This window comes from Eleutherodactylus coqui, chromosome 3, assembly GCF_035609145.1.
Source record: "Eleutherodactylus coqui strain aEleCoq1 chromosome 3, aEleCoq1.hap1, whole genome shotgun sequence".
In the NCBI taxonomy this organism is placed as follows: domain Eukaryota; kingdom Metazoa; phylum Chordata; class Amphibia; order Anura; family Eleutherodactylidae; genus Eleutherodactylus; species Eleutherodactylus coqui.
Window position 1 is genome coordinate 199898425 of NC_089839.1, and position 22808 is coordinate 199921232.

The 22808-nt window shown below is 45.4% G+C and overlaps 1 protein-coding gene across 1 annotated transcript in view; it reads right to left on the minus strand.

Moving 5' to 3' along the window:
- LOC136619937 (IgGFc-binding protein-like) overlaps positions 1 to 22808 on the minus strand; it is a 30679-nt gene that overhangs the window by 4368 nt on the left and 3503 nt on the right. The window contains exons 2-3 of the mRNA XM_066594656.1: positions 13964 to 15175; positions 5619 to 5815 (exon numbers count right to left, since the gene is read on the minus strand). Coding sequence (XP_066450753.1) covers positions 5619 to 5815; positions 13964 to 15175 — 1409 coding nt within the window. The remainder of the gene's footprint in view (positions 1 to 5618; positions 5816 to 13963; positions 15176 to 22808) is intronic.

Below are 22808 nucleotides of genomic sequence, written 5' to 3' on the forward strand. Positions count from 1 at the left end.
TTCCCGCTTTCAGACACTCACTTTTATAACCTCACTTGTACCACATGACACAGTAGGAAAGATACATTCAGCTGCTAGAGCTGACAGGCAGTGATTTAGGGTGCATTCCCACTAACGTATATCGGCTCGGTTTTCACGCCGTGCCAATATACGTTGTCCTCGTGTGCAGGGGGGGAAGATGGAAGAGCCAGGGGCAGGAACTGTGCTCCCGCCCCCTCTCTGCCCCTCTGCACTATTTGCAATGGGGAGAGGCAGGGCGGGGCTAATTCTCAGAACTTAGCCCTGCCCCCGCCCCACCTCCTTTCATTGCAAATAGTGCAGAGGGGTGGAGAGGAGGCAGAGATGGGGCAGGAGCTCAGTTCCTGCTCCTGGCTCTTCCATCCTCCCCCCCCCCCCCCTGCACATGAGGACGACGTATATCGGCTCGGCGTGAAAACCGAGCCAATATACGTTCGTGGGAATGCACTCTTAAGGGGGGTTTACCCTTCATGCGCTGCAGCTGTGCAACACACATACAAAAATTTGACATGACAGATTTTCACAGTGCATCCACAAAAGACAATACATGTATGACAATTATGGAGGGGACCAAGATGTTGTTCTGGGACACTACATGTACATTTTGAATTAACCTCCAATTATAGTCATTTAACCTCTTAAATGCCACAATGCTTAATTTTCTGATTGTATCAGCCAAAGAAAAATATGTAGCAGATGAGGTTTGTGTATTTTCTTGGTATGAACACTTTCCAGGTGTTATTTAACCCCTTAGTGACGAAGCCTGTTTGCGCCTTAGTGACGGAGCCAAATTTTGGAAATCTGACATGTGTCGTTCAACGTAGCATAACTCCGTAAAGGCTTTACATATCCCAGTGATTCTGACATTGTTTTTTCGCCACATGTTGTACTTCATTTAGGTTGTAAAAAGAGACCGATATAATTTGTGTATATTAATTAAAAGTACCAATATTGGAAAATTTTTGAAAAAATTTTCATTTTCTTTACATTTTCAACCGTAATAGCTCAAATATGTCCAAACATACTGTACAAATTTTTGATAAGATACATATTTCCATCTGTTTACTTTATTCTGAATGCACACTTGAAAAACTTTTGTGTTTTTTTTAACCATTTAGAGGACGTACAAATTTAACATTACTTTTCAGCATTTTGAGGAACATTTTGTTTTCCTGCACCAAACCAAGTTTGCAAAGGCTCATAAGTGTCAGAATAATAGATACCCCCCCCCCAAATGACCCCATTTTAAAAACTACACCTCTTAATGTATTCACCGAGGGGTGTCATGAGTATTTTGACCCCACCAGTTTTTTTCAGGAATTAATTCAATTTAGAGGAGAAAAAATAAAATTTCATATTTTTGCAAATATGTCATTTTAAAGACATATTTTTTTCCTATAGAGCCCATGAAAATGAGGATTTACACACCAAAATGGATACCCCCGTTTCTCCCGTGTTCAGAAACATACCCATTGTGGCCCTAATCTTATGTCTGGATGCACAACGGGACCCAAAATGAAAGGAGTAGTCGGTGTCTTTCAGAACATAAATTTTGCTTGAAGGCGTTTTAGGCCCCATAGCACTTTTGTAGAGCTCTTGAGCGGCCAAAACCAAAGAGAGCCCCCACAAGTGACCCCATTTTGAAAACTAGACCCCTTAACGAATTTATCTAGGGGTGTAATGCCCATTTTGACCCCACAGTTTTTGAATGAATTCAAGCCAAGCAAAAGGAAAAAATTGTGATTTTCGTTTTTTTGTCAATTCTGTCATTTTAAAAACAGCTGTTTTTGTACAGCACACACATGAATGAAGCCTTGCACCCCAAAATGGATACTCCTGTTTCTCCCGTGTCCAGAGACATACCCATTGTGGCCCTAATCTTATGGCTGGATGCACAAGGGGCCCAAAACGAAAGGAGTAGTCGGTGTTTTTCAGAACATAAATTTTGCTTGAAGGCGTTTTAGGCCCCATAGCACTTTTGTAGAGCTCTTGAGCGGCCAAAACCAAAGGGAACCCCCACAAGTGACCCCATTTTGAAAACTAGACCCCTTAACGAATTTATCTAGGGGTGTACTGCCCATTTTGACCCCACAGTTTTTGAATGAATTCAAGCCAAGCAAAAGGAAAAAATTGTGATTTTCGTTTTTTTGTCAATTCTGTCATTTTAAAAACAGCTTTTTTTGTACAGCACACACATGAATGAAGCCTTGCCCCCCAAAATGGATACCCCCGTTTCTCCCGTGTTCAGAAACATTCCCATTGTGGCCCTAATCTTTTGTCTGGATGCACAACGGGACCCAAAATGAAAGGAGTAGTCGGTGGGTTTCAGAACAGAAATTTAGCATGAAGGGGATTTAGGCCCCATTGCCCACTTGTAGAGCCCTTAAGCGGCCAAAACGACAGAGAACCCCCACAAATGACCCCATTTTGAAAACTAGACCCCCTAACAAATTTATCTAGGGGTGTACTGTGTATTTTTACACTACAATTTTTGAATAAATCTAAGCAAAGCAGTAGGAAAAAAAATTACAATTTTCATTTTTTTGGCAGTTGTTGGCAATTTAAAAACAGTTTTTTTTGTACAGCACACATAGGAATGAAGACTTTCACCCCAAAATGGATTCCCCCGTTTGTCCCGTGTTCAGAAAGATACCCATTGTGGCCTTAATCTACTTAAAGGACACATGGCTAGCCCTATAATGGATGGAGCACCCGTTGGATTTCAGGGTACAACAGAATAAATTCCAGGCCCCATTGCCCACTTATAGAGCCATTGAGCGTCCAAAACGATAGAGAAACCCCACAAATGACCCCATTTTAAAAACTAGACCCCTTAGCGAATTCATCTAGGGGTGTATTGCGTATTTTGACCCAACAGTATTTGAATAAATCTAAGCAAAGCAGAAGGAAAAAATTACGATTTTCATTTTTTTGGCAATTTTGTCAATTTAAAAACTGTTTTTTTTGTACAGTGTACATAGGAATGAAGACGTTCACCCCAAAATGGATACCCCCGTTTGTCCCGTGTTCAAAAACATACCCATTGTGGCCCTAATCTACTTACAGGAAACATGGCAAGGCCTATAATGGAGGGAACACCCGTTGGATTGCAGGGCACAACTGAATAAATTACAGGCCCCATTGCCCACTTGTACGGAATAAAAATTGACACCTTAAAAAAATATCCCCACCCCTCCACCCTCCGTGCCCTTTTCGGCGTTCCCCAAATCTTAGATAAAAGTAATAATGTGAACTGTGTAATATTTCCAAAGACAGGGGTAATTACGGAGGCTGGTTGGGATTGGTACATGGGGCAATAAAACCGTGTATCCCCCCTCCTCTCATGCTTTTTGGGGGTATTTCGTGACCTCAGTGGCGGGTATGGGGTGTAAAAAGTGGCGCACTGTGAGTCTCCGTAAGCTTGATGAGGTGCGGCGGTCTCACACAGAAGATGCTCAACAAGCTGCTCCTGGAACTGCAGGAAGGCGAACGTTCCTGGGGTTTCTTGTAAATTGCGTATTACAGGTAGCGGTCTTAATAACACCGGGCTCACATGGCCGTAGGTGGAATCCGCTTGCGGAGGCCCGCAGCGGATCCCAGCTGGGAGTCCGGCTGTGACCCTGCGTACGGCTGCGTAATGTACTGCGCATAACTGCCTACTCACACAGGCGGTCATTCGCAGTACTTTTTTTTTTGTTTGTATTTCCCGCACCGTCGCTTAGCGATGACACGGGTACCCGCAGCCCGTATGCAAGGTAGTTGCGTATAAGCTGCGGGTATATCCGCGACCATGAAGCACAATGGGCTCTATGTTGCGGATAGCCGCGGTAAAATAGAACCTGCTGCGTTCTCTTTTCTGCGAGTGGATTACGCAATTCCGACCCGCTAATGTGAGCGGAATAGTGTAATCCAATGCGATTGATCTGCGTATTACCGCAGATCCAAAGCATGCGAAATCCGTAATTCCTATCTGGTCATGTGAGACCGACCTAAGGTAGATCTCTACCTTTTTATCACGTGACCGGGGACTGCCCAACGAGGCCACCCGTCACTGCTCCAGGCTCTCGGCGACCGTTGGTCGCTGGGAGCAAGGAGATTTTACATTTCTTGGGCTACCCGACTCCTGCGCATGTGTCCGGTGTTTTGCCGGCGGTCGCATGCGCAGAATCCGGGAAAGTTCACGGAAGAAGATCGCGTTGGGGTTCAAATACGCAGGCCTCCGGTAAAAAGTTTCATCTCCTCTCACCGATCGCATCGGTGGGGGGAGATGAACCTTCACCTTTTTTTTACTTTTACTTGATCGCCATTATCCATTGGATAACGGCGAACACGTGATCAGGAACCGCTCACTGCGGCCCCCCGTGAAATCTCCAAGCTCTCGGCTAAGTTTTGTAGCCAGGAGCAGGGAGATTTTAAATTATCACAGCTTTTGCGCATGCGCCTGCCATTGTGGCGACGGCGGCATGCGCAGAAGCTGGGGTAAGGTCCACGGATAAATCCGCGGGCCTTAGGTACATCATTTCATCCTCCCTCACGGATATGATCCGTGAGGGGAGATGAAACGCAAGTTTTTAAAACTTTTTAAAACTTTTTTAAACTTTATTTTTTAACTTTTTGCACTTTTTTTTTACTTTACATGATCACTGTCATCCATTGGATGACAGTGATTATGTCCCTGGTGACATCCCTCTGCTCTTGGCTACACATGGCAGCCGAGAGCAGAGGAATTTTGAATTTCCCGGGGCTCGAGCCCCTCTGTGCACGCGCCCGATGTCAATCATTGGGCGCGCATGCGCAGACGGGGATTTCAGGTCCCGGGACATCGGGACATCGCAGAGGACCGGGGGTGAGTATTTTCACCTCCCCTCATGGATCCGATCCATGAGGGGAGGTGAAACTTTACTTTTTTTTTACTTTTTCAACTTTTTCGTGATCGCCTCTATCCAATGGATAGCGGCGATCGCGGGCCCGGGGACCGCTCACAGCGGTAACACCTCCTGGCTCCCGGCTACCTTCAGGAGCCAGGAGCTAGGAGATTTTAAATTTGCCGGGGGCTCCCGGGCTTCTGCACATGCGCGTGACGTCATCGTCTGGCGTGCATGTGTAGAAGGCCGCCGGCGGGTCCGGGAGGACGAGATCTTCGTGAGACACCGCCGACAAGCCGGGTAAGTAATTTCAGCTGCCCTGGTGGATCCGATCCATCAGGGCAGCTGAGTAACTAACTTTTTTGACAGTTTTATTTACTTTTTTGCGATCGGCGCTATCCATTGGTTAGCGCCGATCGCAATACCGGGGGGGGGGGGACTGCCCGCATCCTGGGATGACAGCTCCATGCTGTCGGCTACCTGCAGGCACCGACAGCATGGAGCTGTCACGTCCTCAGGCAAGTGGGCATTAATCCAAAGAGGATGCATAAAACTACGTCCTCTAGGATTAAAGCCCACTTTCTGAGGACGTAGTTTCCCGATGGGGCAGTCGTTAAGGGGTTAAGATTGACCTCTAAGACTAGAATAGGAAGTATCTATGGGCATGCAGACCGGTACAGCTGTTAGTTTTGTATAGGTTCGTCATATTTGGAATTCTCCTCTTATAAAACCCACCAGGACTTTGGAGCCACATCTGGTATATGGTATTCTGATGAGATAATGATCCTTCTCCTTTTTTGCTCGACACAGGGGATCTTTCAGGTGAATATTGAGTACATCTAAGTCAGCATCGGATACCAGGCTGTGTGGTAAAATATATTCAGCAATATCCGGAAGGCAACGAATCGAACATTCGGGCTCCTGTGTTGGTCCTGAAATGAATGCAAAAGATGAAACATATTTAAGAGCATTACTAACCATAAAGAATGGTGTTGATGATATATTGTATGAGGAGTGGAGGTTTGTTAGTCTCATGTACAACTCTAAGGCTGGGTTCACACATTGCGGATTTGCCACGGAAATTCTGTCTGGAATTTGGCTGCAAATCCGTCTGAGGCCACTAATGCCTGGATTGGCCAGCCATGTGGATGAGATTTGTCAAAAATCTCATCCACACTGGACGGCGAATCTGTTGCAGCAAAGCCGGCAGAAGCTGGCGCTGCTTTGCGTATTCCCGGGCCGCAGCATGTCCATTCTTTTTTTTTCTGTTGCGGCCGCACCCTCCTCTATGGGAGTGCTGGCCACAATGGAAAAGCATGTGGCCAGGCCGCTCCAAAACCCGCGGCTAAGTGCTGTTTTGAAGCAGCACCTTCCCGGCAGAAATCTCACGTTTTTTCGGTGCGGCAAAACCGCAAGATTTCCGCTGGAAATATGTCCCGTATGACCCCAGCCTTAATCCCCGACCCATTTTATGTCGGCCATCATAGTCTATGGAAGTTGGTTTAGAAAATGAATTTTCCCATACAAGACTATATTTCAAGACTGTCATCCATTAGGCAAAAAATGGCTACGTTGAATTTCTTGCACTCTGAAGAACTCCAAACAGCCCACGGATTTTAATGGGCATTGTGCAGTGCTTCATTTAACCTGTGGTGGCGCTGCTGCAAAATTGAAAACTTGTTGCCAGATTCTTTCATAGATTACAGTTGATCGCTGGAAATCCTAGCAGAAGGACACCCGTGATTAGCTTATTATCAGGGGATCTTTCTTCCTAAAAGAGATTATGCTAAGATAAAACCCTTTTCTCTTAAAGGGGGTTTAAAGGATTCCAATATTGATGATCTAGCCACAGGATCACCATCAATATACCTGCAACCCCTGTTGATCAACTATATGAAAATTTTATGGTGCTGCGGTCCAATGATCAGATATTGCTGACCTTTCCATAGAATCACCATCAATATCTGCAACTTCAGCGACCGAGGCACAAAGCGCACCACTGAAGAGATGGCGTTGTTTTGGGTTGTCATAGTGGCACTACCAACTCCTCCCCTGATGGACGCATGTGACCCTTGGCCAAGGCCCTGACAGGCCTCTCCAGGCAACTCTGGTGCAGCGGTTACCTGAATAAATTGTGTTGTGGACTTGTAGAGTTTTGTCACTGGTGATGCCACCATTTCTTGCTCCGTGGGATATCCAACGGGAAATAAGAAAGTCCACACATGAGTCAGCTTGATAACACTCAGTTGCTGCAAATGGTCAACAACTGGAACTCTACTTGCAATAAATATCTTGACACTGGCTTACAATTAGTAGATAACGTCACACACCAGCGCAGAAAAACAATTGAAGAGGTCAGAGAGGAAACACAGGATGACACCGGGCCTACAGTCCAATTATCTGTATGACTCTGCTCCTGGACACACACAATCCAGAGAAGGAGAACACTCACTTCTGTAGGATTCTAGACCCTGCACAGCGGACTCCTTTTTCTCCTTCTTCTGCACTCACACTCTCTTTTATGGTAGGGGTCCTGGGAATAGACCTCCAGGATACTTCTCTTCCTCTTCCATGCTTCACTACATGAGGGTTGAAGGTACCCCCATGTGGCCGGCACTCACTCTCCAACTTAACCCAACTTAGTCCAGAAGATTCTCTTTCCTTTTGAGCCTTGCATTCACATATATCACTCATGCTCACGTGACATCACAAATTGTTACATTTTCCAGACATTCACAGACATTAACCTCTTACATACTGCAGCTGTGCAATACACATAACTTTAGACAAGACAATTTGCACAGAGCATGCACACTGGAGACATAACATTTAAGATGGTTATAAACAATTTTGGAGGGTCCAGATATAGAGACTATAGTGCTGCAGTTCCCCAATGATCGCTTAAAGGAGTTGCCTCACTATAAAAAAAAAGAAAAAATAAACAGCTGCCTATGACCTAAAAGAATTGAAAAAATAATACTCACTCCTCCCCTTCCTTCCCCTATTCTGGTAAGCAGCGGATGTTAGGTGACCATTGTAGATAATCAGAGGCTAAATCATCACTGTCCTGAATTCCTAGCATCATGGCAACCAAGGTGTGAATGCTGATGTTAGAAGAATGGACATTGATGATACAGACCGGGAGAGCAGCGGGAGCCGTCCTGCTGCTTACCAGGGAGAAAGAGATGAGTATTGCTTCTTTTGTTGTTTTAGATCAAGGCTAACTGCTTAAAAAAATGTTATGTGGGACGACCCCATTAATGACCAATTCTTAATCCGGCGAAATAATATGGCGCTACACATAACACAAGATTATTATTATTAATATTGGAATCCTGGAAACCTATTTATGAATACAGATGTCTTCTAGTCGCTAGAGATAAAATAGTGAAGATGACTTTAGACATTCATATATCATCTTTAGAGATGAGCAAGCACCAAAATGCTTGGGTGCTCGGTACTCGAGTCGAACTTTTCATAATGCTGGAGAGCTCGTTTCAAATAACGAACCCCATTAAAGTCAATGGGAGACTTAAGCATTTTTGTATGGGACCGATGCTCCGCATAGGTGATGATTTGTGAAACACCTGAAAATATCAGAATGTCATGGAAATACCACAGAAATGGATAGGGAAGAGGAGGGGCAGCATGCATGGCTGCATCTGAGGCTCCCAGGCCCCACTATTAAGCCAAAATGTGGGCAAGAGCCTGGCGGTCACCCCCCTAAAAATTTACTTGGGACAGACCATAAGCAGCAAGGCATACACGCTGGCACATCTTAGCTAAGCACCACACTAGCTGCAACCAAGGACAATCACTGTCTGCGGGTGACACCGCTGCCTCTTCTCCTGGGTTACATGCTGGCCTTGCTGTCCAACCCCCCGCACAACCCTGCATCCACACCGCACACAAAATTTTCCCTGCGCAGCATTCAGGTGCCCTCATGCCACACGCTCGCTTCATAACCACACCACCCTCATGTCAATTTATAAGTGCGTCTGCGATAAGAAGGAGGAACTGGAGACACACTGCAAAGGGTTGGCAGGGCCAGGTAGCGACCCCGTTTGAAAGTGTTGGCGATAGCCCACAATGCTAATGGGAATGGATGATAAATTGACGTACGATCATCAGTCCAATTCCGTGCCACCTCTGTCACAAAATTATCAGGAGACGCAAATGAGGGCATAAAGGGGACTCAGGTGCCAGCACTTCTACACATCTCCACAATGCAGCAGCGCATCTTAACATCAAAGATTGGTATACAGTGACCCTGTGAAAGTCTCATGAAATCAGTTACACTTCCTGTGAATGCTCCAATCCAGTATCTCAGATAACTGTGGTAATTTGTAGCACGAGAGATAATAGATGTCGACCACCGCAGATCCCCAGACCCCAAGCAGGAGGAGGAGGTGGCATAATAAGCTCGAGAAACCATGGCCAAGGTAGGACCCGCAATACTCTGTGTGAAAAAAGCACTTCAGCAGGCCCAGGGTCAGGCTCGGTCCCAGCCTCCACCTTGTGTGACCCAAGGTGCCACGAGTTACATAGCAATGGGAAATCCATGTGTCCCCACACAATTCAGTTTCTGTAGGTGTCAGATAGCTGAACAACGCAATGGGAAAGCCTTCTGTGCCCTACCCAAGTCAGTCAGTGTATTTGTGGCAGATAGCTAAAACACCGCAATGGGAAATCTTTGTGCACCCACAGCATAGGCGGGCCCCTGGAACCCACAGAGAGTATTAAACAGAAAGAAAAGAGAGTGCCCAATCATGGCAGAGTTTCACCCCACCCAGGACCTTGGCCCACACGTCTGCCCTAGTCAGTCAGTTTATTTGTGCAAGACAGGTAAAACAATGCAATGGGAAGTCTTTGTGCACCACAGCATAGGCGGGCCCCTGGAAACCACGGACAGTTTTAAACAGGAAGAAAACAGAGTGCCCAAACATGGCAGAGTTTCACCGCACCCAGGACCTTGGCCCACACTTCTGCCCTAGTCAGTCAGTGTATTTGTGCCAGATAGGTAAAACAACGCAATGGGAAGTCTTTGTGCACCCAAAACATAGGCGAGTCCATGAAACTCAAAGACAGTATTACACATGAAGAAACCAGAGTGCCCATACATGGCTCAGTTTCACCCCGCCCAGGACCTCGGCCCACACTTCTGCCCAAGTCATTCAGTTTTTTTGTGCCAGACAGCTGAACACCGATGTTGGAAACCTTTGTGCACCCACAGTATAGGCGGACCCCTGAAACATTTCTGTTGCAAGAGTATAGGCGAACCCCTCAAACCTTTTAGTAGCAAGTGTATAGGTGAACCCTTCAAACCTTTCAGTAGTAAGTGTATAGGTGGACCCCCAAACCTCTTAGTAGCAAGTGTATAGGCAGACCCCAGAAACTTTTCTGTTGCAAGAGTATAGGCGAACACCTCAAATCTTTTAGTAGCAAGTGTATAGGCGGTCCCCTCCAACCTTTTAGCAGCAAGTGTATAGGCGAACCCCTCAAACCTTTCAGTAGCAAGTGTATAGGCAGACCCCCCAAACCTCATAGTAGCAAGTGTATAGGCAGACCCCAGAAACTTTTCTGTTGCAAGAGTAAAGGCGAACCCCCAAAACATTTCTGTAGCAAGACTATGGGCAAACCCCTGTAACTTTTCTGTTGCCAGAGTAAAGGCGAACGGCCAAAACATTTGTGTAGCAAGACTATGGGCAAACCCCTGTAACTTTTCTGTTGCAAGAGTATAGGAGGACCCCTCAAACCTTTCAGTAGCAAGAGTATGGGCGGACCCCGGAAACATTTCTGTAGCAAGAGCATAGGCGAACACCTGAAAAAAATTGGCTTGCTTTATTTGTAACACAGCCTGGAGGCAGCCCTCTGAAAACATTGGTTTTAACAGAGCCTTTTGGGCCGCAGAAAAATTGGCAGTTCAGCGTGATGACATGCTGATTTAGGAGGAGGAGGAGGATTAAGTTCAGAAAGGGATAGACCAAGCTACTTCTCCCCTTTTTGGGGGTTAGTGAGAGGATGCATATTTCTCCTGTTGCAGCTAAAAGAATCTTTGGGATCCGCTGCTTCTATTTGGGGAAGAGAAATCTGGGGAAATCCAGTCTTTGTTCATCTTTATGAGTGTAAGCATGTCGGCGCTGTCAGTTGACAGGCGGATATGCTTATCTGTGATGATCCCCCCCAGTTGCACTAAACACCCTCTCTGAAAAGACACTAGCGGCAGGGCAGGCCAGCACCTCCAGGGCGTACAGCGCAAGTTCGTGCCACATGTCCAGTTTTGACACCCAATAGTTATATGGAGCAGAGGTGTCATGGAGGATGGTGGTATGATCGGCTATGTACTCCCTCCGACTCAGCCTTGACTGGGGAGCGGTGACACAGTCTTGCTGGGGAGCCATAAAACTGGCAAAGGCCTTGGAGAGTGTTCCCCTGCCTGCGCTGGACATGCTGCCTGATCCCTGCACCTCCCCTGCTAGTTGGCCCTCTGAACTGCGTCTTCTGCCACTAGTGCTGTCAGATGGGAACTTTAGCATCACATTTTCCACCAGGGCCCTGTGGTATTGAATAACTCTTGTACCCCTTTCCTCTTCGGGAATGAGAGTGGAAAGGTTCTCCTTATACCGTGGGTCTAGAAGGGTGCATACCCAGTAATCCGTGTTGGCCAGAATGCATCTAATGTGAGGGTCACAGAAAGGCAGCCTAATATGAAGTCAGCCATGTGCGCCAGGGTCCCAGTATGCAACACACTGCTGTCCTCACTAGGAGGATGACTTTCAGGATCCTCCACCTCCTCTTCAGCCCATACACGCTGAACAGATGAGAGGCAAGCAGCATGGGTACCCTCTGCAGTGTGCCCAGCTGTCTCTTCCCCCTCCTCATACTCCTCCTCCAAAATGCGCTGAGATATAGACATGAGGGTGGTCTGGCTATCAACCGACATACTGTCATCCCCTGTTTCCTGTTCTAACCGCAATGTGTCGGCCTTTATGCCTAGCAGCGAACTTCTCAGCAGGCAAAGCAGCGGGATGGCAATGCTAATGATGGCCGTATCGCCGCTCACCATTTGAGTAGACTCCTCAAAGTTTCCGAGGACCTGGCAGATGTCTGCCATCCATGCCCACTCCTCAGCTGATCACATACTTTATTAAATAAAAGGAGAAGTTTCCCAAACCTTTGGTCACTTCCTATTTGCTTTAACCTGGAGTGTTTTGCCTTTTCCACTGCCAGTTTTTTAGTTCTATTCTCTTACTTGTAGATAAAAGAGGCTGTATGGAGTGCGAGAAGACTCTAAAGCCAGTGGATAGTGCTGGTAACTGCGGCTATCTCAACCCCCCAAGGCAAGGGTATTGTGAGACGCTCTGCACAGTGGCAGTGCTGAAATATTTTGCAGTGGCCTAGGAAATATTAGAATACTGTTTCACGGTGAGACCTCTGTCTAATGCACTGCAGACTGAGAGCTGTATAACTGAAGGACTCTGCACAGGGCTAGATGCTTTAAAAAAAAAAATGGGGGGTGCACTACTGCTCCCAGCCAGCCACAACTATAATGCACACGGTGAGGAGTAGCTCTAGGAAGGACCGTTGCGGCTCTTATAGAGAGGATCCCAACTGTAAAACTTTCCCTATCTTAGCAGCTCTTTCCCTAAACTTTGCATAATGCCCAGCAGACTGATAACAGTATAACTGAAATGGTTTGCAGTGGCCCAGGAAATATTAGAATACTGTTTTGCGGTGAGACCTCTGTGTAATGCACTGCAGACTGAGAACGGTATAACTGAAAGGCTCTGCACAGGGCTAGATGCTTTAAAAAAAAAAAAAAAAGGGTGCACTTCTGCTCCCAGCCAGCCACAACTATAATGTACACGGTGAGGAGTAGCCGTAAGAAGGACCGTTGGGGTTCTTGTAGAGTGGATCCCGACTGTAAAAGTTTCCCTATCTCAGCAGCTCTTTCCCTAAACTCTGCGTAATGCACTGCAGACATAGAATGGTATAACTGAAAGGCTTTGCGGTGGCCTAAGAAATATAAGAGTACTGTTTAGCAGTGATACCTCTGTCTAATGCACTGCAGACTGAAAACGGTATAACTGAAAGGCTCTGCACAGGGCTAGATGCTTTAAAAAAAAAAAAAAAAGGGTGCACTTCTGCTCCCAGCCAGCCACAACTATAATGTACACGGTGAGGAGTAGCCCTAAGAAGGACCATTGGGGTTCTTGTAGAGTGGATCCCAACTGTAAAAGTTTCCCTATCTCAGCAGCTCTTTCCCCAAAACTCTGCGTAATGCACTGCAGACTGAAAATGGTGCAGCTATAATGCTCTGCACAGGCCTAGATGCTTTAAAAAAAAAAGGGGTGCACTACTGCTCCCAGCCAGCCACAACAGTAAAGCACACGATGAGGAGTAGCCCCAAGAAAGACCGTTGGGGTTCTTGATGACAGGATCCTATGCAAACACTATCCCTGTATAAGCCTTATCACTTTCCCTAACCTCTGCCAGCATGCGTCTGAGGCGAGCTGCGGGCAGGACCAGTTTAAGTACTCGGCAGTCACCTGATCGGCCCAGCCACTTACTACTGTGGGGGGAGAGGGCTGGCACGTCACAGCAGGAAGTGGTAATGCCTTCCCCGCATGTTTATTGGCTAGAAAATGGCACTAAACATGCGGGGAAGGGAAATGAAATTGACTCGTGTACCACGTGGTGTTCGTCTTGAGTAGTGAGTATCTTGAGTACCCTAATACCCGAACGAGTAGCAAGCTCGGAAAAGCCTGCTCGCTCATCTTTAATCATCTTATATTCAAAAATATGTTCAATCTAAAAAAATTGTGTCTGATGATAAAAAAAAGAACATCTTTAAGGAGCATGATGGTGCAAATTGGCCTAGATATAATGAATGGGCATATTGGGGGAAACTAAATCTGTTCTGGTGGACCGTTTTTATCTCTAGATCTCCTACTTTTTTATAATATGTACATCAGTCTCCTCATATTAGTTTAACGAGACCAGGCAACCTTTTCCTGTTCACAATATGCTGCTTTGAAGAATACAGTTTTTATACCCTTATAGTATAAAATGTCTCTCACCTGGACATAGTGCACCCTTCCCCACTGAATATCCATAGGACACTGATCTTTCAGTGCCAAAAACGTAAAGTGTGAATGTGGACGTCTCGTGGTATATCTCATGCTGCCCCTCAGTTTTACCCAATGAGACTTGCCATCCTCTAAATCCATTGAATTCTTTCATAGTTGTTGGATAAGAACTTAGTGGTTTTCCATCCAGGTAGAACTTTGAGTCTGAAGTTGCTTGAGAAACAATGAGGATAAAGTTGCTGTAATAAGACTGTGTCACAAACTTGTAATATCTCCTTCCCAGTAATGATGGTGGGACATTGGTGATGAAAGGATCGTATTTTATACCAGTTGAGTTTGATTCTTGGAGTAAATATGAGACCATAACAGGTTTGGTGGCATTGATGATTAGGATATTGTCTATAGAGATTCGGACATGGCCGCCTTCCTGTAGTCTATGCTGGGTGGCAGGTTTGGAGCTTTGAATAGTCACAAGGGTATCAGAATTTCCTCCAACTATAGTGATGATATCCTTAGTATGGGTAAAGAATGGGAACACTGCAAAGACTTCTCCCCAGTTCTCTACAGGATGAACCTGTTCAACAAGGGTGTCACAATAAGAGCCAATCCCTGAAAAACATATATGACCAGCAAATACGGCTACCAGGGCTGAGGATGAGATTTTGGTTCCTGTGAGATCATCAGAACTTTGAAACTGAATGACTTGTTGTTTTCCCAGCAATAATGTGAATGAGTCTCCAGTTTGGTAGGATTTCCCCTTATATGTGATGGATCCGGAGACTGTTATGTGAACTTGGACTTCATCTTCAAATCCATTGGCCACTGCAAATTGCCTGCTCTTTCCACTGCCCTTAGGAGTAATTATATAGTATTCATTACCAAGGTCTTCTTGTGGTAGACAGGTCATGGCGTCAGCAGTGGTTTCTATAGTGCTAAATGCAAATACAGATATGGCCACATCAGATGTCACCAATATTACTTTAGAAGTGACATCCTTCTCGGAAATCATATACTTTTGGTCTAGGGTCACCAGGCTACTACTGTCCTTGTGAACATGGACCGTTTTGTTGAAGAATGGTTGAGACACCGTCACCGTGACTGTAGCCACTTTATCACAGGTCACAAGATACAACTGGAATATTGCATTTGAGCTTTCATTGAAGTTTGTCATGAAAGCAGTTGCAAATTTTGTTTGCATTTGTCCTGGTAGAAAAAGGGAAAAAGAAAATCTATGAATACAGTTATAAATTATAAAAGGCAGGTAATAACGGACAATGGTATTGCTGTATGGCCCCTTCATAATACTGCAGCTCTCTTATGTGACAGTGGGTCAGAGTTGTCAATCTGACTTTTAAATTTTTTTTACCAGCTCATCCAAAAAACCGCTGACATTTTGTACGGACACAGTGGAAAACCATAATGAATTATAAAAAATATATATAAATTATACATGTTAGTTCACAATAGTGGTATCTATATATATGTACTAGCTGATATACCCAGCTTTAACCGAGTTAATTTGGTACAGGTGCTTACCTGTTATTCGCATGGAAAATTTAATGTAGTCGTGTTTACTTCAGAGGAACAGAGGAATAAAATATATATACACATAGAGGAGCGTTAGACTCTCCCCAGACTGCATGTACCAATGTCCCTCTGCAGAATGTGCCACCCCTCCCATTCTCCTCAATTTTTACTTTTAAAGGTTATGCTTCTTTTTATTCAAATTTAACACCAGACTCGAGGTCTGATTCATGACCAAAATGCTAAACTAACACTCACATTTTATTAGTGTGTATCAATATTTCCCTTATGCAGTTTGCTATAGATTTCTGGGGAAGCCCAAGATGTCAGCCAGTGTCGCCCACTGTTGAGATACAGGAGAACCCACTGCCATGTCAGTGTGAGTTGTAAGCCTGTATTGTGGGACGCACCCATCTATTGGCTGGCTTCTGTGGTATCGTTTACATTGCAGATTAGGTTGTCTACAATTGCTCCTCCTCAATCTGGGCTGGGTTGACTGGGTGACTGCATATAAGTCTGCAGTGGACAATTTAGCTCCTCTGGTTTATACTCTGGCTTGCTGCATATTGTTAGGGTCTACGGACATTGTGCCTACCGTACGGCCATTGTGCCGGCCTTATGGTGATTGTGCCTGCTCTACACCTTATCAGGTATTGCATTTTTGGTGGCCAAAATTTATGATTGAATCAATGATTCAATGATTGATGTTTGTGTAATATATTGCAATTTTTTTTAATATATTTATTTTATATCTTCATATATTTATGTCACTGCTTGTTTTTTTACACACACATATATATATATATATATTTTTATTTATTTATTTTTTTGTGGTTAATCCACTTGATGATTATAGATTTAGGGAACATGTTTATGGTACACTGGGGATTCGAACACTGGTCTTCTGTCTTGGAGAGGGTTACCATAGTTGGTGCATGCTCCATCCCTGCAGTCCATGGCCACATATATATCAATATATCTATCTCATATATAGGGGCATAGCTAAAGGCTCATAGGCCCGGGTGCAAAAGTTTATCTTGGCGCCCCCCCAAATTCTCTTGACCACTTAATATCTATCTATCTCATATCCACCTATCTCATGTCTATCTATCTCAGATCTATCTTTTTATGTATCTGTCTATCTCGTATCTATCTATCTGATTGTTATGATGCGGTTGTGCATCTACTATGTTATCCTACTGAGACCACCCGGCAGGACGGACAGCTGACTGCGGGAAGGAAACTGCGCAAACACTAAGACTCGGTGCAATGGCTGAGAACAGACCTCATCCTGAACTAGGATGGGCTAATTAACCCTCATCTGGAGGTACCCCTGAAGAAGGGAAGGTCTAGGCCACCTTGCCTATCCCTAACTCCTAGTCGTCCCTTCCTACCTGGTGAAGACAGGGATCCAGGTTCAGTTGCACTGAGCTGAGCAGTTATGGAGGACTGAAGAATGAACGTGTAGTAACAGCAGGACGTGATCCTATACAGCGGTAACAGACACAGGAGATTGACAATGGTCAAGCTGCAATGACCAGCAGCAACACAGACAGAAAGCTGGATTCAAACAGAAACACAATATCATACAGCAAAAGCACACACAAAGAACTAGATCCAACCAGGATAGTTGCAGTCGCAGCAGCTCAGATGCAGCCATGGAAGGAATACGCAACACCACCAAGCATTCTAGGAAATGTCTGGGGAGGTTAAATAGGAGGATAATTGCATATAACCACCAGCTGGGTGTAGGAGCCAGACATAGTAACCTGTGGATGCTGGAAGAAACAGAAGCTGACTCAGGAGGCAGGACAATGCCTCTGTGTACTAGACCTAACACTATCTATCTATCTATCTTAGCAGCATTTAATGTGACCTATACAATTATGATAATTACTATCACAATAATCTGCCTATGGTCCTCCAGCTTCAAAAATTATCCTGGAACCTTCACATTTTTCACAGAGACTGGGAAAAGGGCCTTATTGTATGTCCAGAAACGAGTGACTACCTATTTACACAGACCAATCATTGTTTGATTTTTATGCCTGCACAAACTTAAAGACGAATGATAAGTGAACACATTATCATTCATCAATCGGTAGCTGGCAGCATTTAAACTACACGATTATTGTTCAGATTCGCATGATTCAACAAGAATCTGAACGATAATTTGTGTAAAAGGGCAGTCTGGCATACATTAGAATGATAAGTCCTGGCTGCCTGTAACTGCCGATAGGAGGAACTTACTGGAGACTATTATAATATTGTTTTCTACGTATAAACAGTATGCAGTAAACCCCTAGGCTCCCTCCATTGGTGGTTACAGGCAGACAGAACTGTTTTGGGGTGATTGCCCCTCATGAGCATTCAGTAGGTTTCTTGCTGAATCTGTGTTTACCTTTTTCCAGCACATCCATGGTTAAATTGGTTCTGCCTCTCCCACCCAGCTGCAGAGTGTTTGTCATCTCTTAACCACTAGATAGATGCCTCAGACCTGACAGCCCGTGCTGCGGTGTTATTGTATGAGCCCTCTCATGAATACACCTGTCGCAGATGCCGCTGCTGTTCCTGTGTTTCTAGTTGGTGCTTAGTCTTCTGTTTGCTCGGTGCTTCCAGATTAGACCTGAACTTGCCCGCTCACTCCTTAGTGATATCCAGTTCCTGGCTACCTGGTGACTAGTCATGACAGGGTTAAAGAGCGCCCAGGTTTCCGCATAGGGCCCCCTTGTCAGGGCGAATTCTTTGCTGTTTATTGGCAGGGACTTTCCACCACCTGCTACCAGCATAGCGCTAGATCCCCTGGTCACCTTCACATTCCAAGTCACGTCTTCAGCTGTCAGCCCTTCTGGTTTGATCCCTCTGCTGGTTGGGCAACACAGTGTATCCTAATCCACTTACATAACACTGGCTTGGCTGCCTAGAGGCTTGTAATGTGGGTCAAGAGGGGTGTTATCTCTCCTTAAGGAGAGCACCCAAAAAGTGTGAGACACCTAGGCGGTAAGTGTGGATTGGGAGGCATCATTTCTCACCAAGGAGAGCACCCAGAAGGGGTGTGAGAAGACACCTGAGAGGTGAGTGAGGAGACTTATAAGACACCGCATGCTCTTCTGGGTAATTTAAGCAAATAAGGAGGATGGAACAATATCTCCAGAAGCCACCTATTTGACCCACGTTACAGGCCTCTCACGAGCCAAGCAAGAAACCTACTGCACACTGATGAGGGGCAAATGCTCCGAAACAGCTGTCTGTATATGGTTTTCTGGCTTGTTTTCCTATTCCCAATCATTGTTTTACAGACTTGTTAAAAAGTCATAGATTGATCTGAAGGAATGATGCCATCCAAGAGGTGGCTCTGCAGAGGTATTGTTCCATCTTCCTTATTTGCATAAATTACCCTGAGGAGCATGCACTTCAATTTTTGTACAATGCGTTTTTAACAGTAGAAAGTCCCATTGACATTCGCGTTGAAAAAAATGCAGCGATATCGCGTGAAAAAAATGCACAAGGAAAACGCAAGTGTGCAGGAGCCCTTACTGTAATGTGCGATTTTTTTTTTTTTAATCTCCCATGTTTCCCTATGGAGCCTGCTTTTTATCGTATTGCAACACAACTAACATGCGTGCGATTTTAACATTAGAAAGTCCCATTAACTTTTGCGATAAAAGAAATCACAGAAGCGATGCGATATTATTCTAAAAAAAAAAAACATCGCTGACGCTCAAAAATTTCAGTGAACAAAGATATAATTTTGACGCAATTTCCTCAAGGCAAAAATCACGATTGCCCGTGTGAAACTAGCCTTACATTACTTTTCCTCACCTCCCTTTACTCATTGCATCAGGCTGCTTCCCTCACTGTTAGGCTGAATTCACACGAGTGTATATTGGCTCGGTTTTCGCGCCCCCTTTCTGCCTCCTTTCATTGCAAATAGTGTAGAGGGGCGGAGAGGGGGTGGGGAGCTCAGTTACTGCTCCTGGCTCTTCCACCCCCACCCCACCCCCCTGCAGATGAGGACGACATATATCGGCTCGGCGTGAAAACCGAGTCGGTATACGTTCGTGTGAATCCAGCCTTACACATATTTCATTAAACACAAACCTTCTCCAAACGTTCCACCTACATTTCACTACTTGTGGAAAAGAATCAAACCCAATTTGTTTGATCTTAGTCCTTTCCCCTTTTTTCAGGCCTGTAAACCATCATAACTTCTCTATGTTAAGCACACCGATATCCCGGGGCCCCACTTACTCATAGCTGGCGGGAGGTACGCCTCAACCGCATGCAGGTCACCTTGTTATTAGTCTAAATTTGCAGCTGCATCCTCCAAAACTATGTCCTTCAGGCCTCGTTCACACGGCTGACAAAGTCGCACGATTTTGTAGCATTGCTTCAATGCTACAAATTGCATGTATGAGAAGTCCATGCTTTCCTATGGGTTACTGCATACATGCCACAACCCAACACAAAAACCTCGTGGGTCAGGCGATATGCACGCGACTCATGAGGTTTTGTAGCCCATGTTTCACTATGGAGCCTTCCTCTCTGTTGCATCGCATCGCACAAAAACGCAGTTTACGTGCGGTGCAATGCAACTTTGACAGTAGGAAATCCTACTGTCAAATCTTTAATCTAAGCCCTGGCTGCAGGAAAAATAAAAAAAATACACATACATCACCTTAGAAGCATTCTCCGATGCCATAGCAGGTTCTCCCTGGGTCCCGGCACTTTTTTTTTCATCTTCTGGGAATTGAAAAATTCCTGCATTCTAGAAGCACTGGCTGTGATTGGCTGGCACTTAGTCAATCACAGCCAGCGCTCAATGAGTGGCTGTGATTGAACCAATTATAGCCATTCATTGAGTGCTGGCTTTGATTGGCTAAGCATCAGCCAATTACAGCCAGGGCTCCCAGGAGTCGAGGATTTTCAATCCCTGGCCAGAAGATGATGAAGAGAAACAGTGACGGGGACCGAGAAAAAGCTGCAGCAGTGCCCTGGACAGTGTGGAAGAAGTGATGTATACTTATTTTTTTCTTCAGCTGCGGCTTATTTTCTGGGTAGGGCTTATATTTTAATCTCCCACACCATTCCCCGAAAATCCTCGAATGTGGTGCTACAAAGTCGCGGTATCACTGTGAGAAATAGCAGCGATATCGCACGGCATAGGCGTAGCGTCAGGGGGTGCTGGGGTCGCCATGGCGACCCGGCCCGTGCGCTCAGGGGGCCCCGAGGCGGCCCTTTGCAATACCAACATGCACATTTAGTGCATTAAACGCTGGCCGTTCTGACTGCAGCAAAAGTCTCATCATGCGGCAGTCGGAACGGCCAGCATGAGAGGAAGGCTCGGCAGAGCAGGGAGGAGGAGGGAGGTACTCACATGGGCCGGCAGGGAAGGATGGAGAAAGTCACATGGGACGGCAGGGGAGGAGGGAAGAAGTCACATGACAGTGATCATGTGCTGCCCCCTGCTTCCTGCTGAACGGGAAGCTTCTGAGTTGCTGGCTTTCTGCTGCTGTCACATGAAGGAGACGTGGACCGGGCCCTGGGGTAAGTGCATATGTGTGTGTCTGTCTGTCTCCCTCCTTTATCTATATACTATCTATATACTTGTATCTATCTTTCTATATCCTAGCCTAGCTTCTATCTATCTATCTATCTCATATCTATCTATCTCATATCTATCTACCTCATATCTATCTCTCTATCTATCTATCTACCTCATATCTATCTCATATCTATCTATCTACCTCATATCTATCTCCTATCTATCTATCTCCTATCTATCTCATATCTATCTATATACTATCTATCTGCTATCTATATACTATCTATCTATCTGCTATCTATATATACTATCTATCTATATACTATCTATCTATCTATCTATCTATCTATCGATATACTATCTATCTACTGTCTTTCTGCTATCTATCTATCTACTATCTATCTATCCATCCATCCAACTATCTATATACTATCTATCTTCAGATAGCTAGTATATAGATAGATATGGGATAGATAGTATATAGATAGATATGGGATAGATAGTATATAGATAGATATGGGATAGATAGATAGATAGTATATAGATAGATAGATAGACACGTGTTCAGAACACGCAGCTTGAAATCGTGGCATTTTTACCAGGATTTCGAGCAGCATTTTTGAACACAGCTTACAGCGTCTGACGGCGCTTTTTAATGCTCCCCCCCAATCGTTGTGAGGAGGTATGTTAAAAACCACGACAACGCAAAAATAGAACAGACAGCTCTCGAAAATCACAGCGTTAGAAACACCGTGTTCGAGCGCAGGTTTAAGTAAGCTCATTAAAATCTCTGGGAGTGTTGTACCGCGGTTAGTACGGCGCTCGGGACACCACGCTAATAGCAGTAAAAAGCCGTGTGTGTGAGAGTGGCCTGCGGAGCTACAAACAAATGTTCATGTGCAGGAAATGTGTCATGTTTGGAAAAATTATGCCGAGGGGCAGATCATGTATGCAGCACGATCTAGGTATGGGTATGGGGGAGTGTGGAGTGGAGGTCCAAGGGGGGGCCCCGAGCTGAACTTTTGCACCCGGGCCCCTGAGCCCTTAGGTATGCCCCTGTCGCACGGGTCAGCAATGTGATATCGCTGTGGGTTTCTCGCAGCAATGCCATGTCGCTTGTGTGAACGAGGACTCATCCTCATCCAGAATCTGTTCTTCTCAATTAATGGGCCACACAGTCCTCCACGGTCCATTAACAGCTCCAGGCAGACTCCACTGACCGCTTCCCAGACATAAGGGCATCGTTGTTCAGGCTGCTCTGTATATTAAGCGGCTGACGTCATGTCACATCCAGTCATCTGTTGGCTATAGTCCACTATAATGGATACCGAGCCGTACTCACTGTTGCTCCTTATGTGTTATCTCTCCTGTGCTAAGTTTGATGACCCAGCTACAATTCTTTATATCTCAAAGATGGACACTAATTCAACTTGGAAGAAGGGGTGGGGCTTCGCTCGAGTGCATTAATATTCATTCGGGCATGTAGATATTAAAGGAGATGTCTCGAGGAAGCAGTTAAATTTTTTTTTTGCCCAGTCCCCCCCATTAAGTACACATTACTAAGCCCCCCTGTAAATGACATTTCTAGCTGGTTTGTACTTACCGTTCCAGCGTTTCAGCAACTTATAAAAGTTTTCTCAAGATGGCCGCCGGCTCTTTCCCCGTCGCTCGCTGCAGCCCGACGTGCGCGCTCCCGAGACGCCGCCAGCTGTGTCTCCATGGCAACCGGACGCATCGCAGCCGCCGACCAGACGCCCCGCAGCCGCC